This window comes from Hemicordylus capensis, chromosome 15, assembly GCF_027244095.1.
Source record: "Hemicordylus capensis ecotype Gifberg chromosome 15, rHemCap1.1.pri, whole genome shotgun sequence".
NCBI classification, from domain to species: domain Eukaryota; kingdom Metazoa; phylum Chordata; class Lepidosauria; order Squamata; family Cordylidae; genus Hemicordylus; species Hemicordylus capensis.
In genome coordinates, this window is record NC_069671.1 from 558,998 (window position 1) to 576,889 (window position 17,892).

Here is a 17,892-nt window from a genome sequence, read left to right on the forward strand (position 1 = left end):
ATGGGAGACTGCAAGTGTGAGCAGAACTGGAAGAGATTCCCCTCAGGGGATGGAGACGTTCTGGGAAGAGCAGAAGGTTCCCAGTTCCCTCCCTGGCAGCATCTCCAAGATCGGGCTGAGAGAGATTCCTGCCTGCACCCTTGGAGAAGCCGCTGCCAGTCTGGGTTGACAATCCTGAGCTAGATGGACCAAGGGCCTGACTCGGTGAGTGGCAGCTTCCTAGGTGCCTATGAGATCCCCTGTGTTCCAAGCTCTTTGAGACATTTGAGACGGAACTGCAAATGAGGTTTTGTGAAGCTGAAGGGTATTGGTTGTGTGTGGATCTTTGAAATCCCTCCTTGTGCAGAACCAGAGAGGTTGCTGGAAACGGAGGTGCTCTTGAAGAAGACCAGCAGAGCAGCAAAAAGCCCCAGGAAGCGAATGCCGCCACCCCCCGCCCCACCAAAAGATGCCTGCCTGCTTCAGTGGCCCACCCCTGGCCGATCCTGGATTGTAGGCAGGTGGTGGTTGCTGTGAAGCTGATGCCCGTGGAGCAAAGGGCAGCCAATAAGGCCCCGCTCGGCCAGGAGGGGCCTGGTTGGCTTCTGCAAAGTGTCTGAGGTCCAGCAGGGACAAACTAGACGTGGATGGGCGCAGGCCCGGCTGCTTCTTTGTAAGGGAAATTCCATTTCGGGGGGGGGGGGTGAAAAGCAGCCTCAAGGGCCTGAGCAGAGATGGGAGGTGGGGCTGCCGAGCCCTTTCCCCACTCGAAATCCCACTGACTTGGTGGGGGAAAGACGTGGTGGGCAGTGACCCCCACCTAGGATACGGTGGTTGCTGGCAGCTCACAGAGAAGGAAAGCAGCCTCCATCTGCCACCTGGGTAAGGTCAGGTCTTGGGCCTGAGAGTTGGGACGGGACCCGCCTGCCCTTAATGGTAGCCCAGTGGCCAAACTCCAGGGAACTGGGCCAGCATGTCCAGGCCTGTGCAAGCCCAGTGGCACCTTCAGCCTTGTTTCCATGGAACGATCCCCGCCCCCCGCCCCCCCCGCACACAGCTCTCCACTTGGACAACCTCTGCCAAATGGAGGGAGTGGGCTTCAACATGGCTTGCCCAAAGCCAGGAATCCTGGAGATCCCACTTCTGTGGGGAAGTGACTAGTTGGGGACTTCTCAGCCTTGGGTCCTGCTTGTCCCCCTCCAGGACTGCCATCCCCAGTGTCCTCCTGTAGCCATCACAGCTGGGGATGATGGGAGTTGTAGTGCAACCCCATCTCGGGTCCCGTTTCAGAATCCCCCAGCCTGGGGATTTCTAAGCGAATTCTCAGCACCATCCTCGGATTCTTTGGGGAGAGCCGTGATATCTCGGCTGGTGCAGCGTCCAGGTGTGTGTGTGTGTGTGTGTGTGTGTGTGTGTGTGTGTGTGTGGAGTGTCGGTGGTGGTGGCAGGCCGTAAGGTCTCCTGGTGGGGATGGAGGGGTCCCGAGGGAGCAGGCGGGGGGGAGAGGCGGGGCTGCTTCTCACGAGCCTGACCTGGGAAGACAGACCTCCCGGTGGGGGCAGTGAAACCGTGACACGCAGGCACCTGTGGGCAGCTGGTTAGGAGGGAAAGCTGCCCTACCCAGCACGGGGCACCCACACGACCACTCCCCCCCCCGCCAGTTTTTCCTTGCGCACACAATCAAAACCTGGGCGCAGGCCAAGGGTTAACCCTCGTGAGAATCAGCCTTTGCTGGTGCAGGCAGGAGAAGCTTGTTCTGTCCTTGTCTTCTTGATAGCATGGCTGGGGCGTTGCTGGGGGGGGGGCAGCGTGCTTGATCTGTGTGAGGGTCACCCCTGTATCTACAGACGTGTGGGGTGCGGATGGGGTGGTGGTGGTGGTGGCGGCGGTGTGTGTCTTTCCCTCAGGACGGCCCATAGAAGGTCGGCACTGGAAGCCAGGCTGGGCTTGCAGGAAGGATTCAGCGGCTCCTGCCCGTTGCTAAGCAACGCCATCTCTGGGATGCTCTCGAGGAGCGCATGGCAGTGCGCCGAGTGTCTCGCTGAGCTGGCGCTTTCCTCATGGAGAGAGACCAGGGGCTGCTGGGAAGCCGGCCTCCTCCATGTCTGGGTCCTGCTGGGTGGCTGCCGTGAGAGATGGCAGAGAGGCCTTGGGGTTTTCTGGGCTGGGGAGCACATTTCTACGCAGCTGCCTGAGCGCCTCTGCACACGTGTGCCTGTGCCTGGAGGCTGGACTTTAGAAGCCATTCGTATTTAAGGTCTCGGAGAAGCATGTTCATTTCGTTCGAACGTCAAGGGTTGATGTGGCGGGACGGAGTAGCGTGCATGTGTGATCGAGCGCCCATGCGCAGAAGCCTGAGCAGCTCCCAAGGCGCCCCCCCCGCCCGCTGTGGTGCTGCTCCCCTTCTGAAAATCACACACACACGTGTGGGTTGCCCTGGACCTGAAATGAAGCCCTGGACCTGAAACCACCAAGTGCTGCTTTGTGGCACTCGAAAGACCAGGCTGGGGGTCTCAGACGAGGCTCCCCAGATGATGTTGGACTACAACTCCCATGGTCACTGTGGCTGAGGGTGATGGGGGCTGTAGTCCCAACAACATTTGGGTCTCCAGGCCTGAGGACCCCTGGACGACGAATGATTTCCTTTCCATGGGCTGAGAGGGATTTGGTGGACCAGAAGAGCCCATTTTGCGGCTGCCATAGACGTCCCCCCATGTGTGTGCCCCCCTTCCAGTGCTTCCCGGATAAAGAGAGGGGCACGCTTTTCATGCCCCAGTTCTCCCCCCCTCCCACCCCCCCCCACCTCTCTCACAGAACCATGCACTGTGCTGCCCTTGCGAGACGGACCTCCACTCCCTGCTCCGAGATCTCTGTTCCTGGGACTCGGGGGGAGGGGAGATGCACCCCCCACTAAAATGGTAACCAAGGCAGCTGCAGGACCCAGTTTTCCAGGAACAGGCACCAGAAAATGGGGAGCATCCCACCTAAATAAGATAAGGGGAGCATACGTGGGCATAGAGGAAAGAAACTGTAAACTCTGTGTGTCTGTGTCTGTGTGTGTGTGTGTTGTACATACCTATAGGAAGCCGCCTTCTACCAAAAACCACAAACCCCAACACTATTGGGAAAGTGGGGAGTGCTTCTATATTAGCTTTCTGACCAATTCCCTGGCTCTGTACGTGCTAATTAAGCAGTCAGTCGAAGAGGCCCCTGTGCATGCCAGCCCTGCAGGCCGCTTTTGGGATTGTGAATCCTTTGCAGGCGGAAAACCACCTTCTCTGCTTCGAGGGCGTTTTGCTCTAAAGCGGTGTGTGAATCTCCTCCTCCGCCTCCTCACCGATGTTCTTCTCATGATGGGATTTCCAGGAGGATCTCCTTCAAGAGCTCCCTGTCCGAGGCCCGGATCCAAGAGAGCAGCCTGGAGGTGCTGAAGGGCTACCTGCGGGACATTGTGGAGGCCATTGTGGGCTCGGTGGAGAGGTGCCCCCCCACCATGAGGGTGTCTTTCAAGCACCTGCACAAGCAAGTGGAGAAATGCTTCCCCGGGATGGAGAACCAGGTGGGACCCTTGTGAGCTGGGCTTTCCTATCGGAGCATGCAGGGGGTCCCTCAGGGCAGCCTCAGCCCCCGGCCCCACCCGGCTGCACCCCAGTATTTTCCCTGGTGGCATTAATTCCTGTGGGGCCAAGTGAAGAGCTGCCCATCAGAGACCTGGACTAGCCGCTTGTTTGCGTGCCGGGAAGACCGCCCCCCCCCCTGAAGACTGAGCTTGGCAGTGCTCCTGGCATCAAGCCCCCTGGGCCGTTTTGAGTTCCATGCGGCCAGATGTTGTCCATCTCTCTCTATTTAGAGAGGAGGGTGTGGATGGTCTGTTTCAAGGTATTTATGACGGACGCAACAGAGAACCTTTTGTGCGCGTCTGATCTTGAGGCTTGAGGTGGGGCTGGGCTCTGCTGTGCTTTCTCCCCCAGGATGCCAAGTACGTTGCCATCAGTGGCTTCCTCTTCCTCCGCTTCTTTGCTCCGGCCATCCTGACCCCGAAGCTCTTCAGCCTCCGCGAGCAGCATGCCGACACCCAGACCAGCCGCACCCTCCTGCTTTTGGCCAAGGTACCACCCCTGCCGGGTTGCCCCATGGCTGGGGTGGGGATCCGTGCCCTTGGGGTGGGGTGCCTTTATGTGGATGACTCCAGGGTTTCTACAGGGGGTTGCTGCCACAAAGTAATTGATGGTTTTGCGTGTCGCAGCGAGAAAGAGAGGGCGAGAGAGATGGTTGAGAGAGCAGAAATATAATGGGCCAGATGTTCTGGCGAAGTGGGAGAGCTGTGCAGGGGAGCCCCCACCTTCCTTCCAGGTGTAGAGGCACTTGCCCATCTCCCCAAAGAACCTGCCCAGCCTTCCAGATACCTGTCTGTGCCCAGATCGAGAGGGGAGAGTTGCCATGCCCCCGGGAATTCCAGGTTTTACCCAGATTTTAAGCATCTCGCCCAGATTGCTTAGCCCTCTCAGATCTGCCTGGATTTCAGCATTCATTTTTTTTTTTTTAAAAGCTGAGCTCCAGCCCTTGTAGAAGCGGAACTCTGGAGCCCGGCAAGGGGAGTGCTGGACCAGCGAGTCTGGACTTTGAATGGCTCAAAGGGTCGTCTTGGAACGAGCCGCCCTCTCCCCTCTTGGAGCTCCAGCAGGCAGCTCAGCTGGCCGCCTCTAGTGAGCACTTTAACTCTGGGGCTGGCGCTTGACCCCCGAGTGGCGCATGGAGGGGCTTCTGGGGAGGGGACAGGAGCCCTGTAGCGGGTGGGGCACTGGATCCCCTTTGTTCCAGGGTTTTTCTGAGTGGGCAGCAGCCACAGGCGGGGTCAGAAGCTCTGCTTGATCAGGGCCCATTGAATCTGGGAGGATTTCATTGGGACCCAGAGCCTCGACAAGGGTGTGTTCTAGTCGTCGTCCTCCTAGTCAGAGTCCAGATGGGTCATAAGGACATCAGAACAGCCCTGCTGCTGGATCAGGCCTGAGGAGGCCCATCTCGTCCAGCATCCTGTTTCCCACAGTGGCCCACCAGGTGCCTCTGGGAAGCCCACAGGCAAGAGGTCAAAGGGGCAGGCCCTCTCTCCTGCTGCTGCGGTGCCTCCCCTGCCCCTGGGATGGAGAGGCGTCCTGCCTCTGAGGCTGGAGGGGGCCTAGAGCCACCAGCCTAGTCGCCATGGATAGCCCTGTCCTCCTCCATGACCTTGTCTAAGCCCCTTTTCAAGCCACCCCAGCTGGTGGCCATCACCGCATCCCGTGGCAGAGGATTCCATCGACTAAGGGTGCCCTGTGTGAAGACGGCCTTCCTTTTGTCCATCCTGAATTTCCTGGCGGCCCTGATGTTCCCCCAGCCCAGCCTGGTCTAGAGGGTTACCGCTCAAAACGAGGCCAGCTGCAACCATGGGGGGGGGTGAGAACCTCCCCCACCCCCTTGGGAAGATGCCACTCCTGGGGCCAGCATATGGGGGCTGCATACACCCTGCCCCAGTTTTTGGTTTGTGAAGTGTTGGTGGGTGGTTGTGAGTCATCTGGAGGAGGCCTCTCCCCCCTCCCCCCCCCACGATCCTTTCCTTGTCGGCTTTTCTCCCGGGCAGGCCGTGCAGAGCATTGGCAACCTGGGGCTGCAGGTGGGCCGCGGCAAGGAGCAGTGGATGGAGCCCTTGCACCCCTTCATCCTGGCCAGCGTGGGGCAAGTCAAGGACTTCCTGGACAGGCTCGTCGACGTGGAGGCCGAGAATGGTGAGCTCCCTCCGGGATCCCTCTGCATCCTTCAGGGCGCGCTAGCTCCAGGGGCCGGAGACCCCCACCTCAAACCCTTGCGTCCGAGAGATTCCCGCAGGCTTTGGCTACATGCGTCCAAGCATATCCTTGTAGCCTCAAGGACTCGGGCGTTGCTTTGCGAAAAAACGAGAGAGTCCCAGGAAGCTGGATTCTGCCCCATCTTTTAACATTCCCCCCCAAAAAACTATGGGAGTTGTAGAGATGGAACTCCTGCTGTCCCGGATGGGGCACTGAGGCCACTTTGCGTGGTGAGAGAACCCGCTTGGGAACTTGGGTTCCGTCTGAGTCCGATTCACCAGTACCCTTTAGCCCCCCACCCCCACCCCGTTCAGACATGGAGTTTTAAAAAGTGATTCAGTAACTGGTTCAGATGCTTTGGAATAACAAAATCCCAGAATGTCCGAGCTGGAAGGGGCCTGGGAGGTCGTCTGCTCCAGCCGCCTGCCCAGCACAAGGAAGGGCTGTAGCAGATTGAACAGATCTGGAGCCTGTCTAGATGCATTTTGTGCAGAATGGTCTGGAATTGTTTTGCTTGTGAACCAACTCTGGAAAATGAATTCAACGACAACCAGGAAAAGTATTTGATTGTGTTTTAACTGGGGTTTAAAAAAATTTTTACAAACAAAATATGTACATCAGGATAAAAACAGGGAAAGTGATTTGATTCTGGGTTTGATTCTGGTTCAAGGCAGCCGAGAGGTTTTAAGTTTAGGTGACGCTCTGGTGCATGCAGGGAACTGCCCCGAACCCTAACCCTAACCCTAACCCGCTTCGGTTCCTCGGCTGCATGGAATCCCCAGCACGTGGCGTCCCTGGGTGTGCATGTGGGAGGCCTTTAGCCCCTGCCAAGGAGATTCCTGGGGCCACATTCACACCCCGCTGGGCCTTGGGGTAGATCAAGAGGGCGTGTTGACTCTGTGAAGTTGCTTTAATTGTCTTTACTCCGTTTAGTATTTGTTGTGTTCTGAACTGTGTGCACCGCCTGGAGATACACGTACCAGGCAGCCTCTCAATATGACCGAGGAAGGTGTCTGCCGGTCTTTCTTTCTGTCTTCAGAAGGCCGTGAGAAGGAGCCCTGGGCCCCCTTCCACCCCTCGGCCACCATCAAGGAGGGCTACCTGAACAAGCGCAGGGCTGACGGCCTCCACCTGGTCTCCCGGTTCACCTTCAAGAAGCGCTACTTCTGGCTGAGCAACGAGACCCTCACCTACGCCAAGTCTCCTGAATGGCAGGTGTGTGTACTGGGAGCGGGGAGCCGAGGGGGGCCCAGCCGGGCGGGTTGCTAATCCCGGCCCCTCTCAGGGATCACATCTACGTGATAAACAGGTTGCTGTCCTTTGTGGCTGTTGAGCAAAACTGCTCAGCTCTAGTGACGACGGAGCAGTGCAGAAAGCCTTCTGGTTGCAGCTAGTCCAGAACAAGGGCGGCTGGGCGGGTTGGGTGGGATTGCAGCACAGTATAAAGCAAATAAGGCTTATTAGCTGAAGTCCATTTGAGCTACGTAGTGGATTGGGAGGGTGGGAATGCACCGACAGTATTCACAATGGAGAGATGTCAGCAGTGGGGTTCTCCAGGGCTCTCTTTTGGGGCCAGTGCCTTGGCTGCAGTCACTGGCTCACATCAACACTAAGTTACTCAGGAGGAGTCTTGCTGCCATTCATGGGACATGGTTACTTGTCCCATTAATTTCAATGGGAGTCCTCAATGCTAGTTTTCTGAAGCCTGTCAGTCAGGCTGAGGGGAGGGGCCTGCTGAGCTTCAGCACGTAGCCAGCCAATCAGGAACAGAGGAGGGTGGGCTTCACCCTCCTCCCGCCCCTTCTGCAGCGGACACGGAGGACGCATCGGCTTCCAGCTGGCAATCCACAAATGGGGAGCAAACAGCGCAGCTGCAGCGTGAGGAGGGCCCCCGGGAGCCCTTCAAGTACCGCTGGGGTACTAGCCCCCTCTTTTCGGGAGCCCTGCTTTGAGGCAAGCCCACAGTGGAAGAGGTTTGCAGCCGTCTGGCAGCAGTCCTGCTTGGCTGCAAAGAGGGTGCTGAGAGTGCGTGGGAATGGCACCCACCCAGCTGACCCGGAGTGGGGCTGCTCTCCTCCCCCACGTCCAGGTGCGCACATCCATCCCCGTCCAGCGGATCTGTGCCGTGGAGCGCGTCGACGAGAATGCCTTCCAGCAGCCGCACATGATGCAAATAACGACACGGGACAACGGAGGCCAGTTGCTCACCATGTACATCCAGTGTAAGGTGAGGCCTGGCCTCGCCCAGGCCCGGAAGGCGGCCGTCTTGGGTGGGGAAGGGGGAGGCCCCGGTGGGTGAGCTGGGCCCTGGCATTCAGACACACGGGGGCCCGGCCCTTTCAGCGGCAGCGGGTGGGTCCCGACGGACACACACACGAAACTCCCAGGAAAAGTTGGAAGCCTTCATTGGCCAGGATCCTCTGCAATGGAGGTTGCTGACCTCGGGTCCCCAGATGCTGCTGGACTACAACTCCCATCATCTCCCACCACAGTGGCTGGAGGCAATGGGAGTTGTAGTCCAGCAGCCTCTGAGGGCCCAAGGGTGGGGAGCCCCTGCCCAATAAATCGAGGTAGTTGATTCATGTCAGTGTTTCATAGGGTGTGAAATCCAAGTTGGGAAGAGGATAAACGCCTCTCTGTGCTAGCACCTTTTTGGGGTGTGTGTGGGGGGGGTGGAGGACACCCCTGGGTGCCCAATCATAGCTTTGCCCAAATCCTGGATTTCTGCCTGGAGGGCAGTGGCCAGCTCGGAAACAGCTGCTCCCATTTTAAATGCGCATCACCGGCCAGCATCGGTGTTTGCAGCAAAGCGGCTCGAGTCCCTCCCTGGCGTGTGAGACCTGAAGCCTTGGGGGGGGGGGGTGTCAGCCAAGGCGACAGCCCAGTTGGCCAACTGTGGCCCCACCCCAGGACAGAGCGGCGGGGGCTTCCTGCCTGGGCCCCTCTCCCTCCCCAGCCTTGCGATCCCCCTCACTCCTCCTGCAGGGCTGGACCGTGGCCCACGATGATGCAGACATGTGTACAGTGAGAAACTGGACCCCTGAACTGGGGGGTAAGGCAGCCGCTCGGTGGCGGAGCAGTGGCCTTGGGGGCAGGAGGCCCCGGTTCAGGCCCCGGCAGCGTCTCCAGCAGGAGCGGCTCATCCCAAGGCTGGGGCGGTGGGGGGGGGGCACCGGAGGAGGCACGGCTGCCTCTGCTTCCTGGAGCTCCCTGCTCTGCTCCTCCCTCTCCTGGGCCGTCCAGCGCTTAATGAGAGAGAGCCATGCATCAGGCGGAGCTGTGCGGTTCAGGTTCACGGCTCTACCTGACCAACAGCCAGCCTGCGAGTGGGGTGGGCGAGAGAGGAGCCGAGAAGGGAGCTCCAGGGAGGAGAGGCAACTGTGCCTCCTTGGGGGGCCCCTTGGCCCTTGAGGACCAGCCGCTCAAGGAAAAGCCCCTTGCCTGGAGCCTGGGAGGGTCGGTGGGCTGGCTTCACATCTGATCTGCTCAGGAGAAAGAAATGCAGCCTTAGTGCCCCCCCCCTTACAGAGCACCTCCGGCCTCCACGGCTGCATCTCCGGCTCGGGAGGGGCAGGGAAGGGGCAGCAGCAGCCCCCGCCCCCCCCCCGGCCCTGCAGCAGCTCTGGAACTCTTGTCTTGCGCAGAACGTCAACGAACTCAACCAGTGGCTCTCGGCCGTCCGCAAGGCCACCATCTCCAACGAGTGGATGCTCCCTTTCTGCCACCCGGGCACCTTCCGGGGCAACCGCTGGACGTGCTGCTTGCAGACGGATCGTGCCGGTAACCCAGCTCAGGGGGGGCGGGGGGGCTGGGGGCCCCGGGGCGGGGGGCTCATTTCAGACGGGTCCTCACTCGGTTTGCTGGGCATTCGCTTCATTTATAGTTTAATACGGTTTTCGTCAGGACCCAGTTAGAGCCATGGGGGGGAAGAAACTTCTTCGGTCCCCTTGGGTGGTGGTTGCCCGTCAGCCCATCTTTGCACCATCAGTTCCCCTGCCGACCTTTTGCCAACCGCCCGCCTTGATTAGTTTATTTGTACAGCTCCGAGTCGCCTTTCCATTTAAAAATATGGATGGAAAAATAAATCCGATGTTTTATTTTGTGGCATGGCTGCAGCCAGGACCATGAATTCTCACCTAAAGGGGAAGGTTTTTTTGGGGGGGGGGCTTCATGGCTGGAGCAGACTCAAGGTTAGGGTTTGGGGCACAGACATTGGGAACCTCGGCTCTCAGCTTCCTTGAAGAGTGGCCCCAGGTTGGATCAGACCCTGCACGAGGTAGGGCCACCCATTCCCCCGCCTTACAAGGCCATCCGTGGCTCTGCTTTGGTTACAGTTCGTGGCTGCAGCCGCACGCATTCTGCTGTGACACTCGGCGACTGGAGTGATCCTCTGGACCCAGACACGGAGGCCCAGGTGATATACAGGCAGCTTCTGCTGGGCAGAGACAAGCTCAGGTCAGTGGAGAGCGAGGTGTTTGGGGGGGGGCAGTGCTGGGGGTGGAGGAGAATCCATCATCTAGCTGGAGGGGACGGGAGAGAACTTCCTGGCTGGAGATGCTACATGGAGTCGAAGCAAATAAACTCTTATTTGGGTTGAATAAAACATGAAGTTTTGTTTTGTGGCATGCGGGAATCCCCACAGAATGGCGGAGAATTCCTGTAGGCCTCAAGCAACGATGTGGGTACAAGGATGTGGTTAAAACACAGAAGATCAAAGACATGCCCCAAAACTTGAAAGGCAGATTCTGCCACAAGGAAAGCCAGAATCTGTGACCTGTATAAACTATGCCCAGTAGTGTCCTGCAGCGAGCAGTCACTGGCCTTCAAGGGCTAGCAGAAGCCTCATGCGCGAGAGAGAACAACATCTTGCACCTCCAAAAAGCAAACTTGCGTCCTTGGGCCACTGAGCCCTTTTCGGTGTCCTTGGATACCTGCTGGGACCCTGACACTTGCTCACCCTCCCCAGATATCTTACCCTTAGTGGTCCTCGGGCCAAGCAGAACCCTTTCCTTCTTATTCTTCAGGACCTATCCCAAGTCAAGTTTACCTGCTTTTGTGGCTTTTTTCCTGTGAAATTCATATCCACTGTAAATTTGGGGAGATGGCGCCTCATGCGGCCAGAGTGTGTCTTGTAGCGCCAGGTCTCCCCACCAGAGGGAGCCCTTTGCCCAGGAATTCATTCTGCTCGGGCTCACAGCTCACCTCGGCTTGCCTTGCTCAGGTGCTGGGGAGGCGGCAGCAGCAGCCCTGGGGGGCTCCAGACCATGGCGGTCTTCAGGGCTGCGGTTTCCCCCTGCAAGGCTGGGCAGCCAGGGCCCCTCTCTGCCGGGCACTCTGGGGAGCTGCTGCATGCCAGAGCAGACAGCTGGCCAGAGGGACCGATGGCCTGACTCCGTTCAAAGCAGCTTCCTGTCTCTGGGGAGGGCAACCGCCTGGCCTGCCGAACGGGCTGCGGAAGACCCACCCCTCCCTGCCAGAGCCGGGAAAGCGCTGCTGCCAGCCGGAGGGGCCAGTGCTGGGCTGGATGGGCCGGGGGTCTCACCTGGTGTGACTGGGCTCGGCCATGCTGGGTTCTCCATGCTCTGCCGCTTAGACTGAACGCATTGCCTGAATGGGGGCCTGGATGACCAGCTGGGCCGCTCAGGGCTGGCCTGGGATCGCCTAGCTGTATATCGCAGCGATTAAATCCGGAACAATCTGTCCCCGTAGGGACTGCGTCGTCACAACGCAGAAAGGGCGGAAGCCACTTCCGAGACCCGCCGTGTGACACACACACACACACACCCCATTGCAGGGGGTCTCGTGCCCCGGAGAAGACGGCGTCTGTGAGGCTCTGTGGCTGGGCCCAGCAAACCTCCACCCCACCCCAGTGCTGACGCCCACCTTAGGGCAGAGGGCCAGACCCACCGCCCGGCTGCCCCACCTGCAGGGCCAGCGGAGATGTCAAGCTGCAGCTTGACAGTGCCGGGCGAGGGGGGCGAGGAAGGGGCTCCTGGCTTTGCTGCCTGCTGGGTGCTTTCCCTCCACGGACCAGGGTGTGGGGGGAGGAGGGGGGGGAAGCAGCCAGCAGGCAGCCAAGCCAGAGTTCCTTCCCCGCCTCCTTCTCACTGCAGCTTGAAATCTCCGCTTGCCCCCAAGTCAGGCAGCGGGGAAGTGGAGAAGGGTGGGGTGCATGGGGGAAGTGGGGCTGGATGGAATGGAAGGGGTGGGGGGGGTGGCAGCGGCAGGCAGTTGAGGCGATGGCCTGCACAGCGAGGGGCCCACGCTCACGGCCCCGTCCTGCAGGTGCTGTCTGAGGCCATCGTCTCCTCTCTCCTCCGGGACAAGCCCTCCCTGGGCCTATGTGGGCAGGCAAGCTGGGGTGCCCGGTGTCGTGCCACAAAAGCACTTGCCACGCATACCGGGGTGGGGGTGGGGGTGGGGGGAGGAGTGCATGGGGCGCTGCCGCTTTCAGTGGCCACCCTCCGTCTCCCGTCACAAGGGACCCCCTTCCAACGGGTTCGGCCCCATCAAAAGAACCGGGAACCACAGATGACCTGGATGGAGCTTCCCTCTGGTTCTGGCGTAGCGGCTCAGCCCAAGGCGGCGGCTGGGGTTGCTCCTCTCCCCCCCCACCCCTGCTGCCTGCAGGCTGGCCTTCTGTCCCGATGGACTGTGCAGCTCTACCTGACGGATGGCCAGCCTGCAGGCAGCAGGGGGGGAGAGGAGCAACCCCAGCCGCCACCTTGGCCCCTCTGGCTCCTTAGGATGAACCGCTCCGGGTCTGATGCTTTGCCTGCCCATTTCGGTGAAACGGTTACGGAGACTCAGGCCGCTGGGGGGCCTTTGGGGCAGGGAACAGTGGTGTTCTGGGGGCCGCTGTTGTTGGGGCCGCTGGTCTAGGCTGAGGTGGCTTCTCGGTCGAACTGGGCACTGCTTGAGTAGAGAGAGCGGCCCCAGTGGGTGCTCTCTTGGCCGGGCTGGGCTGCCCAGCTGTGTGTGGGGAAAACCCACAGCATCATCCTATGAAAGCTCTTTTTTAAAGAAGGGGTCGAGGTTCTGGAGAAAATCTGGATTCCATGTGGCTTTGCCTCAAGCGAAAGTGTTCCTCCTCCTCCAGCCAGAGGGGTCTGGCGGGGCCTGCTGTCCAAGTGGCCGCGGCTTCATTGCGCGAATCAGTTGGTTTGAGAGTTTGCAGCTCTAACGCCGATTGGATCTCCCCAGGGAGAAATGCGTGGAGTTGTCCAGGGCAGCAGCCACCGGGATGGAGCCAGGCCACGGAGCCCCCCAAGGTAGGACTGAGACGCGCTCAGTCTCTCTCTCTCTCTCTCTGTGGTTCCCAAGAGGCGCAAAATGACTCACTGAGGACGTGGCTGCCCCTGTGCTGCACAGCGCAGAATCCGGCCTCCGGGCATTGGGCTTATGCTTGCCAGATCCTCTGCTGTACGGCCCACTCGTGCTGCGGCGTCCCTTCTGGGCTCTCCCTTTCCTCCCGTCCCCGAGGATGTGGGTCTATAGTGGGGCGGGCGGTCAAGGGTGCTGCCCAGTCCCTTTCGACTCCTGGTGCCCACAGAGCCCCCCTGTGGTTCCCTTTGGTCGCACAGAGCGGGGCGACCTTCTTCTAATGCAAAGCTGGGTCCGTTTTGCTCAGTAGGCCAAAGCAGCGGGGTGGGCTTGGCCAGGGCCCAGCGGAGCAGAGCAGGCAGCTCACGCTTCGGCCGGCCGGCTGGTGGTGTGTGTCCCTGTGGGCTGGGCTCAGGGCCAGAGCGAGGCATCTCCAGGTCCCTCCGGACGGGGGGCCAAACCGTGCCCACTCCCTCGTCTGGGCAGTGCACTTGACCCCCTCATCACCCCTCCGATGTCCGAGTGGGGACGGTGGCTAGTGTGGCTCTCCCGTCTTTTCTGGAGAGGCCCAGACACAACAGCCCCCGGCAGAAGCGAGAGGCTCGGCTGACTTCAGGGCTTCCACACCTTGGGGCCCCCATTACCCCAGATGAGGATGGTTTGTTGCTGGGGGGGTGTGCTCCAAAGGAGGCACCGCTGCCTCTCCCCAATTCCACCCCACGTAGAGCCATGCGGCCTGCAGGCTGGACACCCGTCAGGTAGAGCTGCATGGTTAACCGCACAGCTCTACCTGATGAATGGCCAGCCTGCAGGCAGCACGGCTCTCGCTAATGTTGAGGTGGGGTGGGATGGGAGAGAGGAGCAAACGCAGCTTGGGAAGGAGAGACGACTGTGCCCCTTCTAGCAACCCCCCCCAAGCTTGTTAGGATGAGCCGCTCCTGACTGGGGATGATGGGAGTTGTAGTCCAGCAACATCTGGGGACCCCAGTTCAAGAACCCCTGATATACTGTGTTCCCAGGAACATGCAATAGCAACTGTGGGGCGGAAGCAGGTGTGCAGCTCTGCTCAGGACTCCCCCAAAGAGCCCCCCTGGACGTGTCCTTGAAGCCAGCCAGCCCAGGCAGGCCCTGGCAAGAGCTGCTGCAGCCAGGAGTCTCCCCTGCCTCAGGGCAGTTTCTGTAGTTCCCCCATTGCCAGCGGGGTCCCCCAGGCGGAGGAAAGTGCTTGTGACTCCGGCCCGCTGCAGGGCCTTCTCTTTCCTGGGATCTCGGCACCCCCCACCCCCAGCCGGAGCAGCTCTTCTCCCCTCTTCTTACTGCTGCTGTTCTGGCAGACGGCGCCGCCGTTTTCAGCATTCCCCTGTTGAATCTTCTCCCCCACAACCTTGCGTGACGTCACAGCAGCTCAGCCAATGGGTGTGGAGAGAGAACTCCACCAGCGATGGGCAGGCCATGGCTTCTGTTTCGTTGCGTAGATCCGATTCATTTGAAATCCTCCCCACCTCCTCTGATCCTCTCAAACCCCCACAAGAGCTGGAAGTCAGGGGGCTCTGCTCTCCTCCCCGCCCCACGTGCCCTGGCAGCCCTTAAGCGAGTGGGAGGGACTCCATCTCCTGGATGGACGGCCGATGATGCCCATGACCCGGGCAAGGAAGAACGCCTCTAGCCCCTCCACGGAGCCCTCTGACCTCCCTCCTCTGTCCCCAGACACCCGCGCCCGGAGCAGGCCAGCAGCCGCCCGCCTCTTGGAGGTGCTCCAGGACCTGGAGTGCGCACACCGAGCCTTTGAGGACCAGGAGCAGGAGGAGGAAGAGGCAGCAGCAGCCCAGCCCGTGCCCTGCCCCTGAGGGCCCGCCCCTCGTGAGCCCCCACCTGTGGCTCCTCTGTATCGTACTGATGTGTCTGTCTGCCGTGGGGGGCGGGAGGAGGGGGGGCTCTGGGTCTCCCGCCACGTGTGTCAGTCGCTCTCTGCAGCTGGGCAGAAGAGTGGCGCTGCACCCGTTGGGGCTCTTCCCCTCTGAACGTGTCTGGTCTTGACGTGGGGCCCCTGGGTAGGCCAGGCAGAAGACCCCAGCGGGAGGGCCAAGGGCAGGCCAGCAGGGCGCCCCCCCCAGGGGCTTATCTCGGCCAGCGGGTGGGATGAGGAGCCCCCAGCGAGATCCCAGCTGCTGGGGAGATGGAGACTCGGGCCCCTGAGCGGCTGGCTCCAGAGGGCCCCCATTTGGCTCATGTGGGGGGAACCCAGCGGCTGGGGCTTCATGAGACTCCCCCCCCCGGTGGCCCCACCATCACTGCCGTCAAGCCAGCTTGGGGCCTGCTGAGCAGCTCTTTCGGCTGGGCCAGGAGAGCCACTCGGCTGCGCTCACTGCGTTTCCCAGGGCAGCCCCGTCCCCAACTCCCCCGGGAGGCCCTGCTGAGAGAGGTGGCGGCCACAGGCCAGAGCCCCATCAAGCAGCGCCTGCCACCCCCAGGGGGCTGTGCGGCAGGCCCTCCGCGGGAGCTCCCTCCCTCCCTCCCCCCGGGGACGCCCAACGGCAGGGCAACCGCTCAGCAGGCCCCGGAGGGTGCGGAGCCAGAATGCCCCGGCAGGCCGAGGGGGTCTTTCCCAGACTTGCCAAGCAGGCATTGCTGCTGCTGCTGCCGCCGCCGCCATGGAGCCCTGCCCCTTCCCTGCCTCGCCAGACTCGGACTCCTCCGGCAGGCCCCCCTGGCAGTGCCCCCAGACTCCTTCCCCGAGATCTGGGGGGTGACCCCGGAGCCCTGGCCGTGCCCAGAGGGAGAGTTCACCGGGCCAGTCTGGCAGCTGCAAGGCCCAGAGGCCGGACCTGTGGCTTGGCCCAGCCTCTCTCCTGGCCTCCCTTGCAGGGTTGCTGTGAGGATGAAATGGGGGGGGGTCCCCAATGAGCTGAGCCTCATGAAGGAACAGCTGGGTGCCAAAGTGACGGACAGATCTGAGACTGCTCCCCCCCCCCCGCTGCCCCTTTCTGTTCACCATCCAGGAAAAGCGTCAGATCTGACGAGCCCAAAACAAAACCAGGCAACTCTTCAGAAATGTGAAGCTGCTGCCAGAGTTAAAATGGCATGTCTGGTTTGGGTTTTCCTTTTCCCAAATGTGTGAATTGCTGGCTGGTTGTTGTTGTCTAAATGAAGACTTAAGTGTTTTGTTACTTGTTCCTAATTGCTGTGACCTGCTCTGAGCCTTCGGGGAGGATTCAAAATAAAAACGCTCCTTGCCTTTCCTTTCGTGAAGAGTTTCTTATGGCAGCTTAGTTGCAGTTCAGAACGGGGCTGGCTGGGCCCAGCTGGGGGTGTTCTTGCTCCAGGGGTGGGCCCACATCCTCCCCACTGAATCCTCTTCCTCTGCCTTCGGGGGGAGGGGGGTTACTTTGCCAGTCCCAACAGGAGCCCCCCCCCCCAGCACTTGCTGCAGAGCAGCTACAAGTGTCCTGCCAACTCCTCCCTCCCTCCCTGCCCCCAACTCTGGAGCAGAGGAATAAGTCTTGGGGGGCTGAGCCAGAGGGGGAAAGCTGCCTCAGCCCACGCCCAGACACCTCCCCACCAGGCCTGCTCACCATTGCAACAGGAGAACTGGGGGCCGGGGTCCAGTGGCCGCCCCCCCCCCCGGTAGCCAGAGGACAGGTTGGCTGTGCAGTTGGACAGTTCAGGCAGGCCTGGCAGGAATCAACTCCGCAAGTAACAGGAAGGAGAGGTGAGCTGGTCTGGTGGTTGCAAGCATGAACTGCCCCCTCTTAGATGGGAGACGTGATGTGTGAGCACTGGAAGATACGCCCCTGAGGGGATGGAGCCTCTCTTCGCTCCCTGGCAGCATCTCCAAGGTCGGGCTGGGAGAGTGACTCCTGCCTGCCACCTCGGAGAAGCCGCTGCCAGTCTGTGAAGACAATACTGAGCTATGTGGACCAAGGGTCTGACTCAGTCTATGGCCGCTTCCTATGAGGGCTGACTAAATCCCCTCCTTTCATTTTGGAATTCTCTCCAGTTCCAATATGCCTATCGGCACTTGGGGGGCTCAGCTGGGAGTCAGGGGCAGGGCGGCCAAGGGCCAAGGGGCCTGCTTTCTCTTCCAAAGAAGACCCAATGGGCTAATAGAAGGCCGTCCCTGCTCAGAGGGAGTCGGAGTCCTTGCTGCTGGGGCGGAGGCCCTTAACAAGCCCTCCCTGCAGCCTTCTGAAAACCGATGTGGCTGGTGCAGAAGGTTGCTGGAGAAAGGGCCAGAGCGCTGGCTTCTTGGGGCCATTTTGCGTGTGGCTGTTGGGAATAGGGTGTTGGGGAGGTGAGAGCGTGCCCTGGGCCATCAGCGCTGGTCTAAGGCCGAGTGGGAATAGAATGCAGGACAGAGGAAGCATTTGGGGTCACATTTACTGAATAAATTCATGGGGACACCAACACGTGCTGAGCAGGAACAGGAAGACACAAAGGAAAGGATGCAGCCCTTCGGGGTCCCCAGCCGGCACCTCCCTGTCCCCACAGCTCCAGCTGGAACTAGACATGCCCGGAGAGAGAGAGAGAGAGCACCCCCAGGCCATGCACATTTCAGCCCCCTGCCAAACAGACTTCTTTGTGCTCTCCCCCCTCCCAACTAAAAAATGAACATAATATCTGGTGCCCAAGCAGTGGCAAGTAAGGACCAAATGGTGCCTAGGGGCTGCTAGCCACAGCCTCCTCTCCCACCACACCCCTTTAGCAAGGCCCCTCCTTGTGCAAAGCAGCAGCCCCCCTCACCCCAATATCCAACGTGGAGTGGAACCCC

General features: G+C 60.4%; 1 protein-coding gene across 6 annotated transcripts in view; it reads left to right on the top strand.

Annotated features, from left to right (window-relative positions):
- The window catches only part of RASAL1 (RAS protein activator like 1), a 50,712-nt gene extending 34,349 nt beyond the window's left edge, over positions 1-16,363 (top strand). For all 6 annotated transcript variants that reach the window (XM_053280322.1, XM_053280320.1, XM_053280323.1 and 3 more), the window contains 9 exons: positions 3,346-3,538; positions 3,951-4,088; positions 5,597-5,741; positions 6,841-7,016; positions 7,891-8,028; positions 9,446-9,581; positions 10,136-10,256; positions 13,005-13,072; positions 14,832-16,363. In XM_053280322.1, the coding sequence (XP_053136297.1) occupies positions 3,346-3,538; positions 3,951-4,088; positions 5,597-5,741; positions 6,841-7,016; positions 7,891-8,028; positions 9,446-9,581; positions 10,136-10,256; positions 13,005-13,072; positions 14,832-14,971 (1,255 nt within the window). In that variant the 3' untranslated portion in view covers positions 14,972-16,363. The remainder of the gene's footprint in view (positions 1-3,345; positions 3,539-3,950; positions 4,089-5,596; positions 5,742-6,840; positions 7,017-7,890; positions 8,029-9,445; positions 9,582-10,135; positions 10,257-13,004; positions 13,073-14,831) is intronic.
- Positions 16,364-17,892: the final 1,529 nt, after the last annotated feature.